Genomic DNA, 18,048 nt, shown 5'->3' with positions numbered 1-18,048 from the left:
TAAATTAAATAGGTCACCCCACTTTATTATCCCTACAGACAGGTAACCCTCATAAAAAGGGTAATTTCTAATTAACCTCAGGCAAAACAGGCACTGGACACTAGAGGAGGCATCACAAAAAGGATGGCAGGCAGTGATGCCCAGGGGACAACTGACATCCAACACCGCTGCAGACAGAGGACATGACTAGTCATGGCCTTGCTGCCCCTCCTCCACCATCTCCCTGCTACTCTGTGGATCCCCAGGCACAGGGCAGACCAGGGATTCATGCCTTGCAGAGAGCTTTAGTCCAGGATCAGTCTCAAAGAGAACAGCTGGATGGGACAGAGAGTCCTGACAGATAAGAACAGAAGTGAGAACAGAATTGGCCTGCATGTGTCAGCTCAGGGCAGAGCCAGCACCTTCTGCCCAGCACAGTTCAGTGCCCAATACCATGCCTGGAGAGTCAGACCATGAAACAACACCAGATAGAAAGGTCCTGGACTTGGGGATACAGAGGGCCAGGCTGTGCTAAATGAGATCTCCAATGAAAGTACCACAGATACCAAGTACCAAGCCACAGTCAAATGTCATTCAGCTCAAGCATCATCACCGAGCTGGGTGGGAAGCAGGAGGAGCCCTGAGATGTACCATCTAATAGGACCCATCTTGAACCACCACCACCCCTCAAGACACCTGCAGAGGAGTGCAGCTCACAGTCAGGATGTCATCCCTGGCAGTAGCCTCTACAATCATGTGAGGCAGAGCTGCCATTTCTCCATGTGGAGATGTGCACAGAGAAAAGCCTGTCAGCCTCTGCTCTGTCCCAAACTCAGTTAAATACAAAACCACGTTCTAAAGTCCCTCTGTGAGGTCAGGCTGATGTGAGCATCCTCAGGCTATGGAACATCATTTCTCCTTTCACAGTCATCATGCAAATAATCTAATTCTGGCAGATATCAGGAAGTATTTGCCAGGTAAAGCCAAGTAAAGAGTAAGGTATCTGTCTCAACTTGTCAACAGCCCAAAACAGCAGCTCAGAGGTGTAGGCTATCTTGGCTGGGTCTATGGCTCATTCCCTACAGGAGCCTACAGACATGTAAACAGCAACTCTGGTATCACTACCACAAACACAACAGAGCGGTTGCCATGAGGACCACCAGTTTGGGCACTACAGAGCCAGGACAGTACCTCGGGCAGGCAGAACATGGGCAGCGGAGAGGGGCCAGGTATGCCTCCTTGGACTTCCAATCTTGTCTTCCAACAGCAACACAAGCAGGAGCCAGCTCCCTCTAAGGGCCAGGCTTGTCTGGAGATGCTGGCTAGAGTGTTGAAGACACATCACTTTTTCCCAAGAGCACCCAAAATCCAGCCTAAATCAGCAAGACCACAGCAGCTCACCCCACACAGGCAGCCAGACAGCAGCCATGTCTTCTGCATGCTGGGGGTCACAGGACTGGGGACAGCATCCCTTCAGCCCACTTAGAACCAGGAAAGGAGCAGCATGGCTGATAAGCCATCAGCAGGGCAGGGATGCTCCCCAAGAGGGGTCCTGCCTTCCTCACACAGAGGTGCCACCAGCAGCCCCAGACCTTGAGACACAACACCTGGAGCAGCAGGTGTGATGAATTTGGGACAAAAGTCCCTTGGAACCCCCAGGTAAGCTTGGGGATGGGGCAGGGGAGGAAGCATGTACTAGATGAAGGTGGAGTCCAGCTGGCTCATCTCATGGTTGTTGTGGGCACGAGCCTCGAAGAGCTGCTTGATCAGGGCAGATTTCTCCTGCTCCAACTGGGTGATGCGCTCGCTCTTGTCAGTCACCTCCTGCACAAGACAGGGGAGGAAAATGCTAGTTAGAGGAGGAAACAGCTGGCAACTGGTTGTGTTGCTGGTAAAATTTCATAGAACCACAGAATCACAGGCTTTGGGTAGCAGGACAGTAAAGCCCATCTCATCCCAGCCCCTAACCAGGGGCAGAAACACCTTCCACTAGAGCCAGTTGCTCCAAAACCTGTCCAACCTGTTCTTGGACACTTCCAGGGATGGGGCAGCTTCTCTGAGCGCCCTGTGCCAGGGCCTCATCACTCTCACAGGAACAATTTCTTCCCACTATCCCATCTAACCCTGCCCCCTCTGGCAGTAGGAAGCCATTCCCCCTTGTCCTATCCCTCCAGGTCCTTATTCGAAGTCTCTCTCCAGCTCTCATAGAGGCCTTTTAGGCCCTGGAAGGGGCTCTGAGGTCTCCCTGCTCTTCTCTTCTCCTTGTGAACACCCCCAGCTGTCCCGGCTTGGCTCCAGTGCAGAGGGACTTCGGCGCCCAGAGCATCTTTGTGGCCATGTGCTGGGACAGAAAACCCCAGCAGTGAGCTTGGCCCTGGCCTGAGATGATAGACCATCTCTTCCCTGACAGCCCCCAGCTGCAGCCTCTGCACTCTCTTGTAACCTCCATTTGTCACAGTCTTTTCCCTCTGGCAGGACTGTCCCATCCCTGCCACTGACTCACCCAGCAAACAGCTGGAGACAGCTGGGCACAGCTGTGTGCCAGAGGGTCTCCACGTCTCCACATGCAGCCCACACCCCCTTCTCTGGGATGACCAAGTCTGGCTAAGCTGAAGGAACACTTACCACTGCCTGTCATTCCTTCCCCAGTCCCATCCTATCACCTTCCTTTCCCAGCACCCCCAAGGACATCTCCTCCACCTGTACCTCCACATACCTTGGTGAGAAGCTGATTCTGCTCTTTCAGCATGTTGATGGCTTTCTGGGAGCCTGTGGAGGCTGGGGATGTCACAGGGACCAACCTGCTCAGTGCTGAGGAGGGGTTTGCTGTCTGTAGAGAAGATGAAGGGATGAGATACTGAGCCTTCTACCTTGTGGCCCTTCCCAGGCCTTCTTCAAGGTGAGATGTTTCTATGGCACACAAAAAACTGAGAGAAGCCCAGCAGAGGATTAAAATCCCAGCACAGGCCATCACAGGGTCTCCAGCCCTGTGAATGGGGAAGCATTCCTGCTAGTGTGCCTGGCTTCTACCCAGCAGGACAGTCACCTCTGAATTGGCTGACTCAGCACCTCAGGAAGTCAGGCTCCTTTGTCCCTTGACAATGGCTGTACCTTTTTAGCATCCTCCAGCCCACTTCAAGGTGTGGTAAGGACAGCTGTGCTGTCCTCTTGGCTGTCCTCCATCATCTTTCCAGAGCTGGAGGAAACTCTGGCACCTCCAGTGTCAGCCCAGCCAACAACATAGGAGGGACAGGATGATTCCTAAGATCACACGGAGAACCTCAAGCTGCTGATGTGCTGTTCTCACCTTGCTGGCAGTGGAAAGAAGGTCACCCAGGCAGCGGTTCACCTCCTGGAGCTTGGGGACCAGGTGCCCCAGGTGACTCTGGCCACCTTCAGGGAAATCCTGCAGTATGGGAGGAAGAAGAGGCTGGAGGTTACCATGGGGTCAGCTCCAGGTCCAGCCACCTCCCAGCCCTGATCTCCAAACCCACATGTAGCCAGAAGAAGCCCCAGACTCACAGCATTGGTTCTCTTCTTCCCCAGGAGCCGTTGGTGCTCCTGCATGAGCTGGATGTGCTGGTGGTACCACTCTCGAGCCCGGTCTATAAGCTCCAGGCCCTGCAACAGGAAATCCTTCTCTTGTTCCAGCTCCTTCATGTACTTCAGCTGCAGGACAGAGCACATGGATGTCACCCACTCCCCACCAAGGCTTTCTCAAGTCCCAGGAGTTGGTTTCTTCATGAGGTGTGGGGGCATGTGGATACAGGTAAGGGTCTCAGCCCCTTTCCCCAGGAAAAGCTGAAGAGGAGCAGGATAATGACTACTGCCTGACGCTGCTTTGGAGGAAGATTTTTGGAAGAAAAGTTCTCCAGTTTGGGAGAACAATCAAACTGTGTGAAGGACACTTGGGTCACCTCTACCCTCCTGCTCACCATTGCAGGCACATGTTTCTTCACCTATTTACCCAGGGAGGCAGGAGGCAGCCTGCAGCTGCCCCCAGCTCCCTTTGGGGTGTGAGTGTCAGCCCCAGAACAGACACACTTGGATTTTGGTGAGCACTGAAGAGTCTAGCTCACTGTGCAGGCTGGAAGTCAGGAAAAAACTGCAGCCCAGTTTCCCCAATCTGCCTCATCCCTGGAGGCACGTGAAGCTGAGCAGAGCATAGCACACCACACCTCTCTGCAGAAGAACTCTGCCAATTGCTCAGGTTCCTGCACCAGCATCATCTGAAGAGCAGTGGAGTCCTTGCTGTGCCCGGAGAGCTGCTATGAGGGTGCCTGAGGCTTCTGTCCCCAGAGCAACCCCTTGGAATAGGCCAAGCAGGACCCAAGGCTGCCGCAGAGCAGGGGGCTTCACCCACATCCACAGGGGATTCACGGTCCTCATTCCACTGTTACCTTCTGTTCCTGCCGCCCCTTGGCGCCACACTGGCACCGGCAATCAGAGGGGCGGAGAGGGATGAGGGGACATCCCTGGGGAACAGAGCAACTGATGCAGTGACCCATTCATCACCCTCACCCTGTGACCCCATGGCCCTTCTCCTCTTTTCAATACGAGGCTGTTCCCCCAGCTCCCAAGGGGATGGGGAACTTCCTGCCTTGCTGCCTCTGCCTTCTTTGCCACAACACAGCCTGGCCTTCACCCACAGCACAGCCTGGGCTCCACAGGCACCAGACACTTTGGTCACCCAGAAAATGCTGGATGCACCAGAACCTCCTCCTTTGGAGAGCATCAGGAATGGTGCAGCTCAGAAGTGACCCTGAACAGGACCCTGCGGATAAGTGGCACCATACCAAGACCTTCTTCAGGCCATCAGCATTTCCAAATCCCCACTGCCAGCCCCAAAGCCTCTTTGCATCCCATACCTGCCACCTATTACACTGGGGCTGCTCTTGCTGCTGCTGCTCCTGGAAATGCTCTCTGCAACACAAAACCTCCCCCCCCCCCCGCCCCACCCTTCTCCAAAGGGACGTACCCAGAGAAAGAAGTGCAGAGCCTTAGTGCTGTTGCTGAGCATCATGAAGAAGGTGCTGTATGTGGCAAGGACCCCCATCCAGCTGAGGGTGCAGCCTACCGCTGCCTGTCTACCCTCCCTCCCACAGGGCTTGCTGGCCAGGCCAGAGACCAGAGGAAGAGGGAGCATCCCACAGAGCAGAGGGACACTGCCAGCCCTGCCCAGTGTGGAACAGGCAGCATCTGGTCTGGATAAGACATCTGGGGCAGCAAAAAGACAAAGCACTGTACTTGGCTGGTGCTCAGTGGCTTGTAAAGTGAAGGGGACAGAGCTGTGCCCTGGGCTGCTTACAAATGACAGTGCTCCACCTTTCAGGGAAGGTCTCATCCCAGCTACCCTCATGGCCATGGGAAAATAAGGCTAACAGATGAGGGACTGGCTGGAAAAACACCAGCTGAGCAAGTGAGCACCAGATGACAGGGTGCAAAGACTCCTGGGGCTGCAGCACAGCCTCCACAGCTCTGCTTCCCTGCTCAGGAGAAACCAGTCCTGGTGCACTTCAGGATGTAGGATAGACACCAGTGCTCCAATTCCCCAAGGGCTTTAGGCAAATTAGTCTGATGGCAGAGTTCCTTGTCCCTTGGGAACCAAACACTGGGGCAGGGAGGGGTAAGGGAGGTGACAGTACAAAGATTCAGTCCTTGCTGGACTCAAACCTGTTCCAACTGTCTCTGTAGGCTCGGAAACAGCACCTAAGGCTGTGCTCAGGGTGTCAGGGAAGACTGAGACACCCTTTCTCTGGGGTCAAAAGCACAGAAAGGCAGTGCAGCACTTGGCAACATATAGGGAGCGTGGGCAGGAGGGGACATCCCTCCCACTGCTCACATGACACCTTGGGGGAATAGAGACCAGGGCAACACAAACCCTGAGCAAGAGTGCTTGTGGTAGAAGTGGGGAAAAACAAGGTGGCCAACACTCCCCTCACAGAGGATCTTGAGCTTGGGACCTTGAGATGTACTCCAGCCCAGAGTTGCACATACAGAGAAGGGAAGCAGAGACCTTCCTCTCTCCCCAGCCCCCAAAACCCCAAGAAACAGAGCCCTCAATCCCAGACACACAGAGCGATATTTATCACTTCTTATCAGCACCTCCCAGCAGAGGTCCCTCTCATGGCTGCAAGCTCAGCAAACTACCTGCACAAACATCCCCTCCCCAGGCTGGCACATGGATGTCACCCATGGGGCATATTGTGTCCCCCAAGGCCAGCGACAGGCTGAGCACTGCTGGTCAGGCCTGTTGGGCTGCAGGAGCAGGCTGACACTAGGGTGGCAAGGAGCGAAAATGCAGTGGTGACAGCACCACCAAGTACTTATCCTGCAAGCTTGGTCCTGGCTCTCTGCCCAAGACAATTTAGTTTGAGCCTGTGGACAGCATGCCCAGGCAGCTACTCCATTCCATCTGGGAGCAAATGAGATCACCCAGGCAATTTGATCCAAGTCTCTCCACTCAGTGGAGGAGAGAGGGGAGCAAACCCCTCCATCCTGGGCTGCCTTGGTAAATTCAGTGTGGATTTCTCTGCTTTGCTGGCAAGAAAGCCAAGTGTGGATTTCTCTGCTTTGTTAGCTGTCAAAAGTCAAGAGGACCTGCATGTTTGAGCCCTGATCTACATGGAACACCTGGGAGGGGGCATAGCCTGGCCCCATTGCTTGACAGCACAAAGCATACCTGACCCTCGCTGGGGTGCTCTTAAGGCCCAGAGATCCATCTGTTCCCACACCTCCACCTTTGTCATCCTCTTCCAAGGACCCTGCCCATGGGGAAGGCAGCCAGCACACTGGCTTCATGAGCTGACCCCATTCTGGGAGAAGGATCCACCTCCTTCCTGTCTGGCATGATTCAGGAAAGCACCTTGGAAATAATATACATCCACACACATCAACAGACCTTCATATCCAAATATCAGGATTTGTCTTACGTCCCACAACTCACTTGTGCAGGGTGGACAGAGAGGAAGCCAAAGCCCAGAGATAGCGTCAGCAATGAGGGACCCCTGCAACCCACCTTCCCCTTTACAGGAGCCCACAATACTCCCTTACCATGCTGAAGTCCATGCCATTGGTGATGGTGTGTCTCCGGTGCTCTGCACGGCCTCTCTGAAGCCTCCGAGTGTCCCCAGCCCCTGGGTAGCCACTGTCTTCGTGGGGCTGCCCAGCAGACTTTGCATCACCACCTGGAACAGAGGAAGGCAGGAGGCCATAAGCTACTTTCAACAAAATCCTCCCCAGGGCCACTTCTGTGAAATGATCTGCAGGACAGTCTTGCAAACAGGGAGAGACTGAGCAAACCACCAGCCTGAGTGCCTGCTCCTCTTTTCGTCCAGGCAGAACAGATGACTGACTCAGCTGTGCCAGGCTGGCAACAGATCTCAGTCATCTTCTGTAGAAAACAAGTAGCTTCCAGGAAAAGCTGGTCCACTCCCAGCCAGGGCAACTAAACCATTAGTGATATTGCCTGCCCTGACGTGTCCTCATGGGACACCTTTCTTCCACTCACGTGGCATTAGCTCTGCCAGGAAACCAACTTCTCTTGAAGGCAGTTCTTGCTTGGTGATGGACTTGGCCATGTAGATATCCAGCCCATACACTATGTCTATGATGCAATAATGTAAATCAGACTGTAGATTTCCCAAAATTTTATTAAAACCCCAACATCCTATCCTGCAGAAGACCAATCTACTAAAACCACATGGTGCTAATGCAAATCTATGCATAACTTGTTTTTGAAGATTAAGTTCATACTGGCAGGTTCCAGGCTAGATCAGGTACCTCCTGCCTATCAGCCAGGGCAGGAATTCCCTGGGCTCCTGCAGTAAAGGCCATGCAATCCCCACACTGCTCACCCTCACCAGAAACCCAGCCCTGCAGTCACAGCCAAGCCAGCTCCAATCCACTGCTATGTGAGCTGGTAGAGCAGAACCCTGACACTCCACCGTCCCAAACCACAGCATCAGGGCAGCCGGGGTACAGCCAGCACATCCCCAGGCAAGTCTGGATAACAGCCTGGTGCTCACTTCCTTCCTGCCCCAGTCCCCAGCCAAGTGCCCAGCACACCCTCCCTCATGCCACCCCCTCAGTCCCACAGCTTGGCTGCTCCCTGCACACAGGCTTCCTCAAGAATTCCATTCCCAACCTGGCTTTTCAAGAAGAGCAGAAGGGAGCCGGCAAGTGATGGCAGGCAGCTGGGGAAAACGCCCTCTTCCCAACACAGCTCCCCACGCATCTGCCAGGCACCCCCACCCCTCGCACATCCAACCAGAGCTGCCTGGCACAGGTCTGGCACATTCCCTGCCGCAGGCACATGAAGGGCTGTGAGTCCCAGGACAGGGTGTGCAGCACCACAGGGGCGGGCAATTTTCTTCCCTCTGCTTCACAAGTTTCCTCAGCTGAGCACATGGACATGAGAGAGGAAGGATATATGGCCGGAGAAGACAGCCATGGCCACAGGAGCCATTCCTCATCTTGAAGGTACGAAGTGTGGGAGCCCTGTACCAGGGCTGCCTCTGCTGCCACAGTCACACTGGTTCAGGGACAGAAGACAGGCTCAGGGGCCTCAGGCAATGCGACACCTCAATTTGTCACTTTGTGTCACTGGGGAAAGAAGTCACCATGGGCAAAGTCCTTCTAGTCCATCACAGTATCTCACTCCACCTCCCAGCAAGTACTCTGGCACAGACAGGTCTCTAGCACATCAGTGAACATAAAGTGTTTGTGAACACAAAGTCTTTGATATCACCCATCCATCTGCTTTGCCAGCTCCCTCTGGTTTCATACACCCAAATCTATCTAGGAGGAACCCAGCAAGACTGGTGTGACCACATACATTGTCCTAGCAGACCTAGGACACGTAGTATGTCCTGCTCAAAAAAACCTGAGAAACAGCCCCAAAACCAAAGATACTCTCAACAGTCAGAATCCCAAGGCAAAGCCAAAAGCAATAAAAGCAATTCTGGTAGGAGCTGCAGTACAAACACATGCTAAAACTTTTTTTTTTTTTTTTTTTTTTTTTTTTTTTTTTTTGCTGCAGTTACTTAAAAGTGTTGGGTTGAGCTGAGCTGCACCTGTGATAAGCAGGAGCTCCTGGTTAACCAACCAAGCTCTGCACACCTGAGCTGACAAGCTAGTGGCTAAAAGTAGGACCCCTGCTAATGAGCTGGGATAGTTGTTCTTAGGGAAAGTCTTAGGGAAAGAACATGATCAGATCACCAGAAGTGGAAAAGATCCTGCCATGTGATAATGGACAGGCTCCTTCCTTCCTCTGGGACCCACTCTGTCCAGGGCAAGCAGACACCTCATGGTTGTTTTACATTTCTCCACAAGTACCCTTGGCAATGGCCCAGAGAAGCCCCTACAAACCATCCCCTCCCTCCAACTAGTGCCAACAGCAGCTCTTCAGCTGCTGGAGCCAAGCCACCTCTGGACCAAGGGAAAGCACTGTGCTGGGGAGGAGCCAGTCCTCAGGGCCATGACACACTTCCTGGTCTCTTTCTGCTCTGTGCCTTGACTTCTCCAGGTCCCAGCTCACAGGGGAACTACTGGGCTAAAGACCCCCAAGAGCAATGCGTTCAGACACTGCTGTGACAAGACACCAGGTACCATAACATAGGGACATCATTATGGTGACTTCCCTGCCCTCCACCTCAGCATCCTTGTGTCCAGTGGGTGCTGTTGGCTCCCCAGGGACCATGGGGTGCCAAGCAGCAGCTTGCAGACTGCACCAGCACTGCTGGGCTGAAGAGAAGCTGGAAGCTGGTTTAAGCAGGGACCTCAGAAGCACTTCTGAGGTCTGCCCACATGCTAGCAGAGGTTAGTGTGGGAGAGGGAACAGAATTGTTGTCCCACTGGCTCACTGCACCCCTGGACATGCCAGGAGAACCACCTGACCCCAACCTCTGCCATTTTGCCACGAGTCACATCCAAATCACCTCTGACATGTGTAGATGCTCCTCAGACCTAAAGCAGAGCTGGGAAGGCCCTCTGTGAGCACCCTCTTCCCCCAAAATGCAGGCAGGGAGCATTTCCTCCCACTCGCTGCAGCTTACGAGTACAATACATCATCTCACTGCACTTGGTTGGGGTCTTACAGAAGCCACCACACGCAGCTGGAGGCTCAGAGTAGCCTCACACCCAAATGATATAATTTTAGTGGAGACAGGTCTTCCTGGAGCCACAGGCAGCTCCCAGCACCCACCACACATCTCTGCAGCAGGGATGGAGACATATCCTGCCACAACACTGCCCAACTCCCTTGCAGCCAGCTGAGAACATCCACCTGTTCAACTGCACCCTGGGAAACCACCTGTAGAGGGGCACACTGGGCAGTTGTGCAGGATCTAGAGCTAAAAGAAATGGAGTAACTGAGTTGTACCATTTTCTAAGCTGCCAAATGAACCTGAAACTCAGGCCTTTTGGCAAAATATAGTCCTGCAGTGTGGGATGCTGGCAGTAAGGGCTGAGGCACTAACCCTGCCCACAGGCTCTGGACAATTATAGAACATCACCCTATAATGGAAAGATCCTCAGCAAGCAGAAAGCTGCTGCAGTCATCTGCTTGCTTCTTCCCAGGGCAGAGCTTTCAACCTGCTGTCTATTCACCAAGCCGGATTTTTTTTTCAGGTTTTTCCAGATTTACACTCTTGATGATAAAAAAGTTAGTCTGCTTAATAATATTCCCTTAGATGTAGCTCCAGTGGTTAGTCTGGAGGCAAAAATGGAAAGCAGAGAACCTCAGCCACAGTTAAAAGTTTCTTCTCCACACAGCAGAAGGGACTGGGTTGGGAAGGCAAACCAGCTTGACCTTCCCAAGGTAGAGGAAGTCATTGCACTCAGGTGGTGCAATAACATGTACCAGCTCTGCACACAGACTTTGTCTCCTCTGATCTCAAAGCACTTCACAAACCTAGATAAAGAATTATTACCTACCCAGATAAGCCCAGAAGCCTTGTTTCCTTATAACATCTTCTACTGACTAGCAACAAATCAAGATGCCAGTGAAACAGTCTCCCCCACGGTAAGGTCAATGTACTACCCTGGAGGGCTCTGGCAGAGCCAGCACAGGGAGCCCAGATCCCGTGGAAAGAGCAGAGTCCACAGGGATATACAGGTGAGCTCTGTGAACAGAGCCTAGGACAGCAGAGCACATCGTCCTGGTACTGCTCTCCCATTTATTCATTGATTAATTATTTGTTATTGGGAATAGTGCTGTAGAATGATCCAAACCAAAAAGCTGGATCAGGTTTTGCATTTTTTGTCTAAACCATGCATGACATCGTGAAGGAATCATTCCTGAGAGCCAGCCCAGCGCAAAGCCCACCCAGCACACGGCTGCTCCATGACCGCAGCTTCACCCCAGCGAAGCTGCTCGCTTTGGGGGTCCCCAGGACCCAGCCATTCTCCGAGACGCCCAGCTGTGCCACCCACCCCCAGGAAAGGTCAGGACAGACTCTGCGCCAGGGGGCAACCACGGACACATTACGGCAAAGACCTGAATTCCTCCTGTCAGCGCTATAAATAGCCCGGCGCATCGCGAGGGGAGCACAGCCTTGGGCGAGCGGCGGCGCTGGGATATTCGCGCCGGAATCGGAGTTCAGCGAAGCCAAACCAGTACTAACAATAACTCTGGGGAAGTTTCACAGCGGCCCTGCAGGAACCGTCGGCTCTGAGCCCAGAAGAGGGCACAGGGGAGCAGGGTGAGCCGTGGGATCCCACCCCAACCTCCGAGCGCCAGTCCCCGGCCCTGGCGCTGCCATCATCCTCGCGAGCCCAAAGCCCCCCGGCCAGTCCTGCCACTCACCGCGGCCTCGGGGCTGGCCGTGCCCCGGTTCCCGCTGTCCGGCGCTCTTCCCCCGCCGCTCCTCGGAACAGCGAGGGCTTGGCAGCTTCTCCGCGCTCCGCTGTCCGCCGCTGCCACCCTCCACCGGCGGCTCAGTCCCAGGCAGGGCCGCCCGCAGCCCCAGTATGAACCTCTCGAAGGTGAGGTACCCGCTGGCCGGCGCCGCCTGCCGCAACCCTTCCATCACCCCAGCGGGCAGCTCCTGGGCTTCCGCTCCCCGCCAGCGCGACTCAATCTCCTGTAGGTGCACGTAGCCTCGCCGCCGATCATCCAGGATATCGAAAAGAGTCCGCAGGCTCTGCAGGAAAACCCGGGGAAGACCCTCCGTACCGGCGGGGAGCGAGCGGTCGCCGCGCTCCGGGGCCATCGCCACCGCTCCGAGCGTTACTCCAAGCTCCGCCCCCCGAGCCTATTGGCTGGCGGCGGAGAGTGCCGCGCTTCCATTGGCTGGCGGCGGGAAGGTGCTCCGGCCATTGGCCGAGAGGCAGAACGGCGATTTGAGTTGCGCGCGGCGCCCCGGCCCGCCCCGGGCCCGCGGGTCGGGGGCGTCCCGCTGCTTTTGCGGGGGAGCCCGACCTTCCCCTGTGGACGAGGGACCGTCCACCAAATCCTTGCTCCTTCTTCCCCCGACTCTTTATATACTGAGCATGATGTCGTATAGTCCAGAATATATCTTGGGTCCGTTGGGTGCTGGCTGTGTATCCCCCCCCAACACCTTATGCACCTCTATCCCCCTCCCTGCTGGGGTAGGGTGAGAAGCAGAAAAGACCGTGGGTCTGTACAAGCACCACTCAGCAATAAGAAAAAGATCTATATATTTTGGTCTCCATATTTTCAGCACAAATTCAAAACCTATCCCTGTAACAGCTACAATGAACATAATTAATGCTAACCCAGCCAAAACCAGCACCATTTCTAAAGACTTCAGAGACTATGTGATTAGTGAACAGGGACAAGGAAAATGCCAACGGTGGTATTCACTCTTACTGCCACCTTTGCAAACACATCCAAGAAGTGTCAGTCAATGCAGCATCTCTACAGGAGGGGGTTGTAGTGCAGCAGCACAGAGGAGTCCTGCGTGGTGTATTTGTCTGCTGCCATGGGAGAAATAAATGCTGACAGAGGGAATAGAATCCCATCCTCCCAGTGCCATGGCTGCTAAGGCACTGTGGCCAGCAGCCAGCAGGAGATAGGGTAGGGGCCCTATTGAACCACAGACATAAAAAAAGAGGGAAAAACCCACCAGTGTTGACAAAAGTGAGAGAAACAGGATTTGGCTCTTATCTTTTACAAAATTAATATGCACTGGCATTGGTAAGAGAATGAGTTTCTCTACTTTACATGGAAATGTGCTGTCTGTTAGACGCAGTAGCATATTAATCCTAGTGCAAGGTGCTGCCTCCTCTGCAAACCCCCTCATCAGAGAATCCATTGCAACACAGCAGACTGCAAAGCCCTGGTGTCATGATTCCCATACCACAGGCACTTCAGTTTGCTCAAGGGGCTCTGGGCAGCCATGTGCCAGCACCTCCAGACCCCCCACCCTGGTTTGATGCTCATGATGCTGAGAGGAGTCTCAGGGAGCAAGCCTGCTGGAGAACGGTGATGGCCAGGAAAGGTGATGAACCACTGTTCAGGTTGTGAGACTGCCTGTGTCATGGACCTCTTCCTGTGCCACAGACACCTTCTTCTGCCACATGCATGCCAGGGGTGATTCCCTTTAGCTCTGCAATGGCTTCGAAGGAATTTCAAAATTAAAAGTCTCTCATGCAAAGATATGGGAATGGGAATGACAGTTCTTTACTAGGAGAAAAACTAAATTTAAAAAAAATGTAATTAGTACAAACAAAACTAGTGATAGAGTCAGAAACCTGACAACCTGAGGAGTCAGGATGTTGATAATAGTCTAGTTAAATGGTGGCTGCTCTTCCTGGAGTGGCAGAATAAATGCTGCTGGAGCGGTGATCTGTAGAAGGGTGTAGTTTTCTCTGAAGGTCTGGTGATGGAGTAGTTGGGCCTGGTCTTCCTCTGGGAATCCAGCAGAGAAGAAAGCTGCTCCTCTGGGAATCCAGCGAAGGGCTGCTCTGGTGTCCCAAAAATGCTGATTTTATGCAGGTAGGGCTGCTTGGCTCCTCCCTCTGGGTGGAGCATCTCACCATGGGATGATGTAACTTTACTAGTCATGCAGTGAGTCATTCAATGGCCCATTAACAAAAGATATCTCCCCGGAGGGAGACATTGTTCTTGGAAGAGATACGAAAACTGGCAAACCTCCAACAGATGGCATTAGAATACAGGCTTATCTTACAAGCCAGGACACCACCTCTGTGACAGGAGGCCAGAGCAGCTGCACCAAACCTCAGCACAGCACTGGGGTAAAGAAATGCTGATATTGGAGTCTGGGGCACCTTCCTACATTACACTGACTATTGAAGGGTGCTGATAGGTGATTTAGAAGTTGACTGAGCCCTGTGCTGGCTTTGGCAGCAGGTAGGTGTTCACATATAAATCTTGATGCTGCAGAGGACACAGGGTGACTTACAGCCACAAGGTTGTCTCCTGATGACCATGTCCAAGCAGATGCTATGAACCTCTGTTGCCATGTCTTCCCAGGGGAGAGCAAGGTCTGGTGGGGAACCAGCCAGAGGTCTGTGGACTCAGTCTGTACATGCTGCTGCCTGGCACATGGAACAGTTGTCACTGCCACTGGCTCATGCAGTGTTGCATCCAGAATGGATGCCACTGCAGGTCACCACTTGGCACAGTTGGTTGGGGCTTGGTTAAAACTAGACCAGGAGCTGTGCCAACAACAGTCCAGGTGCTAAGTCCTGGTACTTCTTGTCACTGAACAATTAACAATTGGTGTTAACTCTTCTTTTAGTCTCAAAGCTAGCAGAGAATTACTTCCACCGGGGTACCAAAGTGTCAATCCGGAAATACACCTGTCTCCAAGGAGACCTCTCAGCAGAGGCTAAAAATAGTGAGGAGAGCATGGTGGGAAAGTCTTCCCTTTGGGAAGGGATATCTTGTTCGGTCTTCCCAGCTCTGCAATGGCATTGTGTTTTCCATTTTTCTGCTCTCTTTGCTGAGGGCCAGACACTTGCCATAAAGCGTCTTTTCTCTCTTCCAGACTCTTTTTTTCTCCCAGATCAGCAAGCAGGAAGTCTGGTAGATGCTCGGTGGCTCAGAGGCTGTCACAAAGGCTGGGAGAATGAAAGCTGGTGCGTGTTGAAATAAGCTGTCCAAGAGAGTGGTGTCTTGTTTGCTCACCTCAGTCCACAGAGCAAGAACTGGTATTAGCAGGAAATGGCAGTCACTGCATCCTGTCTCACCATGCCACCTCTCCTGCAGTCTTAGCACAGAAAGTTTAAATAGAGGGAATCACCTGGGGCTTAAATGAAAGTCCAGTAGATGCTGCAAGGCTTCCAGTCAGAATCCATCTAGAATCCATCTAGCAATCTTATCACAAACTCCATTCTCCTGCTGCTGACAAGGCCAGGAGTGGACAAGGGCAACAGCAGTCACAGTGGTGCCACAGCCAGAAATTCATCAGTCTGTCACCTTGTTCAGGGACTCACTGTAAAACCATATTTCTTTGGGGAACATATTGGTGGTCTGTGGAAAAGCCAGTATCCACAAAGTAGACAGAAGAGTCCTTCAACTTTATTCAAATAAAGGGAGAGAGTCCACTGGGTCATACCCCTGTGGGATCTCTCTCGAAGTTTCACAGGACACAGCTTCCTTTTCTCCTTAAACTCCCAGCCACATTTTGCCCTCTTCCTTTCCCCATTGACGGAGTTACTAGGAAGGTACAGTCTTTCGGAACTGCCTGCCACATATTCCACACTTGAGCATGTATTGACATTTCTCCCCAAAGTTAAGAAATTCGGGGTTTGTTCTGCAGATCCACCAGAAGTTCAGACTGTCTGGGTTCTGCAATAGACTATATGTGGACCCATTTCTCCTATTATCCTGAAACTCAGAAGCTCAGACCATCCGATCAAAACTGTTTGGGTTCTGTAACAAATTTGTGCGGCTTGATCTTTGTAGATTAAGACCCATTTCAAAGATAATAACACCCATATCTCTTAAAGACCCTCACCAATCAACTCATTTGTAAAGACATTAGCACACGCCTTTCCTATCAGTGGGTACTTACATACTGAAGCCTGGAGCAAGGTCCTAAACACAACCTCTGCCTCTCTCCTGGTGGCATACCACACCCTGACTGTCAGTGAGATGGAGCTTTTTTCCTGCTGAATTTCCTGTTCTACCTGCATGTTTGTGTTTTGTTTGGCCCAAGCATCCTGCTCACTGGGGTTGTTCTGCCTGGTATAACTAATCCAACCTGTTAACATTTTTATTGCTTTGCAGAAGAAAAGAGCTAAGACAGAGTGCCATGGGCTGTAGAACCAGCTGAGGGGATGCTGTGTAGCAAGACTAACCTGTTCTGGTGGATGTCCGGATCTGGGGAATGGGGGCACATTTGCCAGCAGCAGCATGATTTCCTTTGGTTCTTCTAGAATGCTATGGGTATGTGTGAAAAATGCAGATTAAATTATTGGCTCTTTGCAAATATTAAATTGAACACTTTATGTGTTATGTTGGAAAGTTATTTTTTAGTACTGTATTAATCCTTTTGAACTAGTGTGATAGATATAGTTTTAGGCTATGACATAATGTTATAATAGGAACTATGTAATGTAAGATATTTTTTAACTAGCTCAAGAAAATGATAAGATAATCAAGAAATTATTTGCACAGAAATAACAGCAACAAGATACCTAAGACACCTTATCAGAAAAAAAAAAACAAAAAACCATCCTTCCAACTCCTCTCCATCTTTAAGGAGCCACCAAGGGAAGAAGTTAACCATAACCAGAGAACACCCTTCGTTTGAAAATAATTTATGCATCATGTATGAGATATATATATGCAACAGGCTATTGCTTTTAAAGGTTTATCTTTTGTTAGTGAGCCATGCTTTAAAGAGGAAAGCATCTGAAAGTTTGTAATTCTTTGTTTTTTATTGTCCTTTATTGTCCTAACTGTAATTATCCAAATTCTTACTTCCCTAATTTTATTACTATTTTTATAACTATTTTATTACTATAAAACTTTTAAAATTTTAAAACAAGTGATTAGCGTTTTTCACAGTATGAGATCCCACAGCTCTGAGGTGGGATTCCCTCAAGGTAAGGCAGCAAGTTCTGCAGGAAAAGGCAGGGCTTGATTTACAAGTTGGATCTGACAGAGCCTTTTCTGATGGATAAGGGTTGGTGGTTATGTAGGCACCATGTGTGTGGAAGGACCTGCACTCATTTGCACACTGGGCAGGCAGGGCATGCAACCACATCAGGGAGAGATGTCATGTAAAGGGGAGCAGAGCAAGGAGGTTTCAAAACCCCAAGGCTCTTCTAAGCAGGACCTGTGTCAAGTCACATAAAATAAGAAACAGAATGTGAAACAGAAACTTTGACAACTCCCAGGGATTCTCCCTGACCTGATGGTCATATCCAGATGAGGTCTAGCTTTCCTGACTCAAATCACATGCAGGGAGGTAGCTGAGTCTGAGCTGCTGTCTGTCTTCTCATGTTCTCCTACCCAGCTGGGCTCTGAGTACAGGCAGGATCACTACTGTGAGTAAGGGACAATCACAGCCTATGGGTGAGGATTTTTCTACGCTCGCAAGCACAAAGTTCAAACAAAGTTGTTCTTTGGCATTTTAGTTTGATTTGTAGTGTCGTCCTGCTCTTTACTTCTCAGTTCACAGCTCTTGGTTCCTGCAGATTTAGTTATTCCTTCATCATTCCTTCAACTTTCATAACTTTTTTATTTGTCCGTGAATTTGTCCTGTACTACTTCAGTGATTCAGTGCATTTTTAACTCTTGTCCTTCTCACTGGTACTTTATTTCAAAAATGGAGAACTGGATTTGTGAGCAGGTGGCCTGAGTCTGCACCATGTCTGGGGTACAGCTGAGCCTATCCAACTCCTGCTGCATTGAGGAAATCCTGAGACCGTGCAATGTTTCCAAGTGTGAGTGTAAGATGGGACATTGGGACCACCTGGCACAGGTTGCACCAGGACCTGGGGATCCCATCAGACACACCTCATGCCAGCCACAGGATCACGGTGTTGCCTTGCAAGGGACAACAGGCGACCTGGTTCTAAGAGGCAGCACGGCAGCCCAGTCTCGCCCGGGCTACTCGGGCTATCGACACA

General features: G+C 51.7%; 1 protein-coding gene across 1 annotated transcript; it reads right to left on the bottom strand.

The window, feature by feature from the left end:
* Window positions 1-1,674: 1,674 nt before the first annotated feature.
* Window positions 1,675-12,191, bottom strand: SAPCD2 (suppressor APC domain containing 2). The gene is made up of 7 exons (XM_072936807.1): window positions 11,786-12,191; window positions 7,490-7,585; window positions 7,033-7,166; window positions 3,502-3,648; window positions 3,287-3,385; window positions 2,696-2,809; window positions 1,675-1,803 (listed from the first exon to the last, which is right to left on the bottom strand). Exons 1-7 carry the CDS (start codon window positions 12,189-12,191, stop codon window positions 1,675-1,677), a joined length of 1,125 nt encoding a protein of 374 aa, XP_072792908.1.
* Between the last annotated feature and the right edge of the window lie 5,857 nt (window positions 12,192-18,048).

The sequence above is a fragment of the Taeniopygia guttata genome, chromosome 17 (assembly GCF_048771995.1).
Source record: "Taeniopygia guttata chromosome 17, bTaeGut7.mat, whole genome shotgun sequence".
Classification (NCBI taxonomy): domain Eukaryota; kingdom Metazoa; phylum Chordata; class Aves; order Passeriformes; family Estrildidae; genus Taeniopygia; species Taeniopygia guttata.
Note: the sequence above shows the minus strand (reverse complement) of the source record. Positions and strands in the feature narration are given on the sequence as shown.